The 6,156-nt window shown below is 37.8% G+C and overlaps 1 protein-coding gene across 2 annotated transcripts in view; it reads left to right on the top strand.

Annotated features, from left to right (window-relative positions):
* Positions 1-6,156, top strand: part of TSG101 (tumor susceptibility 101) — a 33,175-nt gene that overhangs the window by 396 nt on the left and 26,623 nt on the right. Inside the window, exons 2-4 of one of the 2 annotated variants that reach the window (XM_015568575.1) lie at positions 693-715; positions 3,781-3,865; positions 5,787-5,852. In XM_015568575.1, the coding sequence (XP_015424061.1) occupies positions 693-715; positions 3,781-3,865; positions 5,787-5,852 (174 nt within the window). The remainder of the gene's footprint in view (positions 1-692; positions 716-3,780; positions 3,866-5,786; positions 5,853-6,156) is intronic. The other variant, XM_006770896.2, reaches the window with a different exon arrangement.

Below are 6,156 nucleotides of genomic sequence, written 5' to 3'. Positions count from 1 at the left end.
GCGGGTGGGGGGCGGCGGCTGTCAACAAAGGCGCGGGGTGGAGGCCGTCTGCCACCTGCCGCCCGCCCCCTTCTCTGGGTTGAGTTCGGAGCAGTCTGTGGGGCAGAACAGTTTTCGTTTTTATAGACACGAAGAGAAGGTTGTATTTAATTGTCGATCTGGGGCAGCCCCGCATTCCAGTGTAGGGATCGTCAGTTCTGGCCCTTCCCTCGAAGCCCCGGAGATTGTGTCCCTGTTTTGTATTCCTCACACAGCTCCGGCCCCGACCCGCGGGGGAGCAGTAACTTGGTGAACCGGGTCCATTTAGGAAAAACGCCCAGAGGAGCCAAAATACCAGTCTCTCCCTACCTCGGGTGAAATAAAGAGAATTGCATTACCATCTCAGGGACTTTGGTTTGCTCAGACCAACTATCTTTTACGTTTTAAATCTTGTTTTTCAATTGCAGTTCACATTCTTTATTATTTTGTATTAGTTTCAGGTGCACAGCATAGTGGTTAGATAAGCAGATACTTTGCAAAGTGTTCCCTCTGATATTTCCACCTGGTGCCATACATAGTCGTTACAGTATTATTGGGTATATTCTTTACGCTGCATTTGACATCCCATGCCAGTTTTGTGACTACCAGTTTGTATCATATAGTATTTGTATTTCTCTGTCTGACTTATTTCACTTAGCATTAATGTCCTCTAGGTCCATTCATGCTGTCACAAATGGTAAGCTTTCATTCTTTTTTTTATGACTGAGTAATATTCCATTGCATTTATTCACATCTTGTTTATACACTTGTCTATTGATGGACACTTGGTTTGCTTTCATATCTTTTTTAAAAATATATTTTCACTGATTTCAGAGAAGGGAAAGGGAGAGAGAGATCGAAACATCAGTGATGAGAGAGAATCACTGATCAGCTTCTGCCTGCACACACCCTTCTGGGGGTTGAGCCTGCCATCCAAGCATGTGCCCTCGACCAGAATCAAACCTGGGACCCTTCAGTCCTCAGGCCAAAGCTCTATCCACTGAGCCAAACCGGCTAGGGCAGTGATGGCGAACCTTTTGAGCTCGGCGTGTCAGCATTTTGAAAAACCCTAACTTAACTCTGGGGCAGTGGCACATATAGAAATTTTTTGATATTTGCAACCATAGTAAAACAAAGACTTATATTCTTGATATTTATTTTATATATTTAAATGCCATTTAACAAAGAAAAAACCCAAAAAATGAGTTCGCGTGTCACCTAACTCTGACAAACGTGTCATAGGTTCTCCATCACTGTTAGGAAAAACGCCCAGAGGAGCCAAAATACCAGTCTCTCCCTACCTCGGGTGAAATAAAGAGAATTGCATTACCATCTCAGGGACTTTGGTTTGCTCAGACCAACTATCTTTTACGTTTTAAATCTTGTTTTTCAATTGCAGTTCACATTCTTTATTATTTTGTATTAGTTTCAGGTGCACAGCATAGTGGTTAGATAAGCAGATACTTTGCAAAGTGTTCCCTCTGATATTTCCACCTGGTGCCATACATAGTCGTTACAGTATTATTGGGTATATTCTTTACGCTGCATTTGACATCCCATGCCAGTTTTGTGACTACATTTCAAATGGGCCATAGTTTGCCCACGGCTGGCTAGGGCCATATCTTGATTATTGTAATTAACATTGCAATGAACATAGGGGTGCAGATATTCTTTTGAATAAGTGTTTTCGGTTTCTTCGGATATATACCCAGAAGTGGAATTGTTGGGTCATAAAGCAATTCCATTTTTTATTTTTTTGAGGAACCTCCTGTTTTCCCACAGTAGCTGCACCAGTCTGCATTCCCACCAGCAGTGCATCAGAGTTCCACTTTATCCACATCCTCCCCACCACTTGTTTGATGATTTATTGATTATAGTCATTCTGACAGATGTGAGGTGATATCTCATTATAGTTTTAATTTGCATTTCTCTGATGATTAGTGACATTGAACATTTTCTCATGTCTATTGGCCATAAAAATAAATATCTTTAATTGTATGCTTATAACATGAATTTATTTGCTTTGAATTTAATTTATAATCCTCACAGTTCGAGACTAGTGTAAATTTTCTTTAAAAAAACACACACACCAGGGATTTTGTCTATTAAAGCTATGAATTATTTTGGTAATTACTTCAAATATGGCACCTGATACCAGAGTATACTGGGCATTTGTTTTTCCCCCTTACATTTACCAAACCTAATTGGAATAAGATGTATGTGAAGTAATTGAGAGTTGATTCTTGTGTAATTCATGGGTTAGCTTTGATGTTTGTCAGAGCAAGAATGATAGAAAAAAAAGAAGAAAGAATGATAGAAATCGACCCTTGCTGGTTTAGCTCAGTAGTTAGAGTGTTGGAGTGTTGGCCTGTGTACTGAAGGGTCCCAGGTTCAATTCCAGTCAAGGGCATGTACGTGAGTTGCTGGTTCAGTCACCGGCGTCCTGATGTGTCTCTCACATTGATTTCTCTCTGACTCTCCCACTCTCTAAAAAAAGAAAAATCAAGGGAAAAAAATATCCTTTGATGAGGATTAACAACAGCAACAATTAAAAAAAAACTGACCGGGGGAAAAAATCACACAGAGATGTAAATAAAAAAGAATGATAGACTCTCTCTCCCTTCCTCTCTGTAAAAAATCAATAAAATATATTATAAAAAAAAAAGAATGATAGACATTGAAGTAATGTAAACAGTTTTCAATATTAATAAAATATCCTATATAATAAAAGGCTAATATGCAAATCAACTGAACGGCAGAATGACTGGTTGCTATGATGTCCACTGACACCAGGGGGCAGATGCTCAACACAGGAGCTGCCCCCTGGTGGTCGCGCCGCACACCAGCAGTGGCAGGAGCCTCTCCCACCTCTGCAGCTACGCTAAGGATGTCGGACTGACAGGGAGTGGGCCTAAGCCATCAGTCAGACATCCCCTGAGGGCTCCCGGATTGCGAAAGGGTGTGGGCCGGGCTGAGGCACGAATCTTGAGTGCACGAATCTTGTGCACTGGGCCTCTAGTTATGTTTATAAGCTTATTTCTTTGAAAAAAAAAAATTGTTTTCCCTAGTCTGTAGTCTTTGGTTGAAGAGAACATAACCTCTATAGAGAAAGTGCCAGTTTTCTTTTTTTTTTTTAATATATTTTATTGATTTTTCACAGAGAGGAAGGGAGAGGGATAGAGAGTTAGAAACATGGATAAGAGAGAAACATCGATCAGCTGCCTCCTGCACACCTCCTACTGGGGATGTTCCCGCAACGAAGGTACATGCCCTTGACCAGAATCAAACCTGGGACCTTTCAGTCCACAGGCCGACGCTCTATCCACTGAGCCAAACTGGTTAGGGCTGGTTCTTGATTCTTTATCTGATTGGGGGACCCTGCACCCATCATAATACTTTGCTCAACCTGTCTTGACCTATTTTATTTTGAGGTACAGTTGACATACAACATTATATTATCTTTTTATATATTACAGATCACTTTTTCCTTTGAACATTATCTTAGCTCCCAACTTAAATATAACTTTTAGTTAACACCCTCCTATGTCATTTTAGCAATTTATGGAGATATATTTATACCATTAGTCCATCTTGCTTTACACAAATAACTTTAAGTTTTTCAGGCTTTAATGTTAATGATTAGTCAAAACCATTATACTTTTAAGAAGAGTGGTATTAAAAAATAAGATTTTAAGAAAATTAACCTAGCAGTAAAATATGTACATTGGTTTTAAACTAAATTCTTGTTTTTTTGCTTTTCAGTACAAATACAGAGACCTAACTGTACGTGAAACTATCAATGTGATTACATTATACAAAGATCTCAAACCTGTATTGGATTCTTATGGTGAGTTTACATAATAAAATATCAATCACTGTACTTTGAGTTTACTCCTTTTGCTAATTATTGTAGGTTTTTCCTTTTCCTTTTAAGATTGTTGTTTTTTTCTATTGTAGGACTAAACCCCCACCTAATATAAGTGTTGGAGGGACAGAAAATTACAAGATCTAATAATAAAGTCTTATATTTGGTTAGTTATTTAAGTGTTAAAAAGGCACTCTAAGATATAGCTCTGCAAATTTAGACCTAGAGGAGATGTTAAAGATGTTTTAGTTAATCATTTCCCAAAGTATTATCCATAGTTGTGAAGAATGTTGCTGGGAGTTTGGGTTCTATGGTTAAGTTTGAGTAGTGACAGATTAAACAAAATTAAGTGGGCTTCTTTGCAGCAGTGTTGCAATGTTTCTCAGAGCCTTTAATATGCTACCTCACCAAGAGGGGAGAGAATATATTGTAGTGTATCCTAAAGTTAATTAGCTACTGACACATTCCTCCCTACTCCCAGCATCTCTGAATATTCTTAGGAAGACATTCAGCAACTATATGCTGGACCATCACTCATTTTGTAGATGAGGAAAACATTTTTAAAATATGATGCTTAATTCTGTAGAGTGCGTAGGTGACAGTTTCATTATTGAGATGAGTGAAGTTGGGTTTTAAGTAAGAAATAAAAATACCTAAAGTTGTTCCTTTTTTAAAAATAGTCTTTTTGGCCCCACACCTTATGTGCCAGGGCCAAGAGCTCCTGTCCATTAGGAGACCCTTGACACCGAGGACAAGGAGCTGAATTTGTAGCTGAGACTCTCACTCTAAACTCCCCTCACCACTAGAGCTTTGAAAACATTAGGAGCCTGGTGAGGAGAGGTGGGAGCCAACAGAGGGACAATCAGTCCTGAGTTTCCTGAACAACAAAGATGTGAACTTCAAGTTCTCTTTCAAACTTAGGGCACGATTCTACTTCATGTCCACGTACTGTACAATGGTGCCTAGATCTGCAAAAAAACTTGTTTTACCAAAATTAGTTTATTTAAAACTGGCTTCAATGGGGTGGGGTGGTATGGAGGGGGACTGGAGCTAGAATTTTACTGTGACAGTTTTTACTTCATGCTAAAAGAGTAACAAAGACTCCAACATCATTGAACAAACCTTAAATTAGCGTTATATGGCCAGACCATGTCCAAACCATTATTATCAATATGCTTTTAGAATAAAGTAAGTCATAATTTAAATAAGATGTGTTTTTTTAAAAAAGAAAACAAAACCATAAAATCAGAATAAATTACAGCATCATTTATAATTGTCAGTAGTAAATAAAAGAACTGAAGGTCAACAGTATTTTGTTCTTGTACTTCACATTACAGCCTTTTCCCTATGTGGTACAGAGTTAATTCCAAATCATTACAAATAATAGCAGCCAATATAATACAAATTATGTGTGCCTTATTTAATCAATCAGTTATAGTTAGAAAAACTTGTGTGATATGGAATGAGAAATATTCATATTAAGAGGTGTCTAGATTTCATTGTGAAAACTTTAAAAACTGGTTTGATGCTATGTTTGGGCTAAACATGGGGAATCTAAAATTTTATGATATTAAACTAACATTTAGTATGGTATTAGTTCATAGTGTTTTTTACGTAATTTTATAATTGTGTTAGTTGGGGAAGCAGAGCTCATAATTACTGATTGTAGCACTCATATTCATTTTTCCAAGTAATTCAAAGCATCTTTTCTTTACTCATTTAAAAACTGATCGCGTTGAGTGAATCAGCAAAGGATACTCTGTTATTTGGCAAAATGGATGATACATTTAACAAGTTAACGCGTTTCAAGGGTAATAATGAGTTTTAACCAGCACTTCTGAAAGAATAACTTAATGGGAACATCTACAATGCTCATGTTTAAATCATTATTCTTTCCGTTCAGTTTTTAATGATGGCAGTTCCAGGGAACTAATGAACCTCACTGGAACAGTTCCTGTGCTGTATAGAGGTAAGTATCTTATGTAATTTATGTTTCCAGTATAGATGCATTTTGATTCACATAATATATTGTCAAAGAGTTAAAAGTAAATTAAACCTATTTCCTCATGATTTTCATGATGATGTAGAGATGTGCCGGGAGCCGGTCCATCCTTGCTGTTTCAAGGGACCTGGCATATATGGCATACTGTTCTTAATATATTTGCTCACCTTCTTGGCACTATGTGTTTTAACCAAGGTCACCTCTCCGAGAAAGGTTGTTTCCCCAGGTAGAGATTTTCCCCTGAAGTTAGGGAGGGAATAAAACCTCTTAA

Source organism: Myotis davidii, unplaced genomic scaffold (genome assembly GCF_000327345.1).
Source record: "Myotis davidii unplaced genomic scaffold, ASM32734v1 scaffold2325, whole genome shotgun sequence".
NCBI classification, from domain to species: domain Eukaryota; kingdom Metazoa; phylum Chordata; class Mammalia; order Chiroptera; family Vespertilionidae; genus Myotis; species Myotis davidii.
This window is presented reverse-complemented; position numbering and strand designations above follow the sequence as displayed.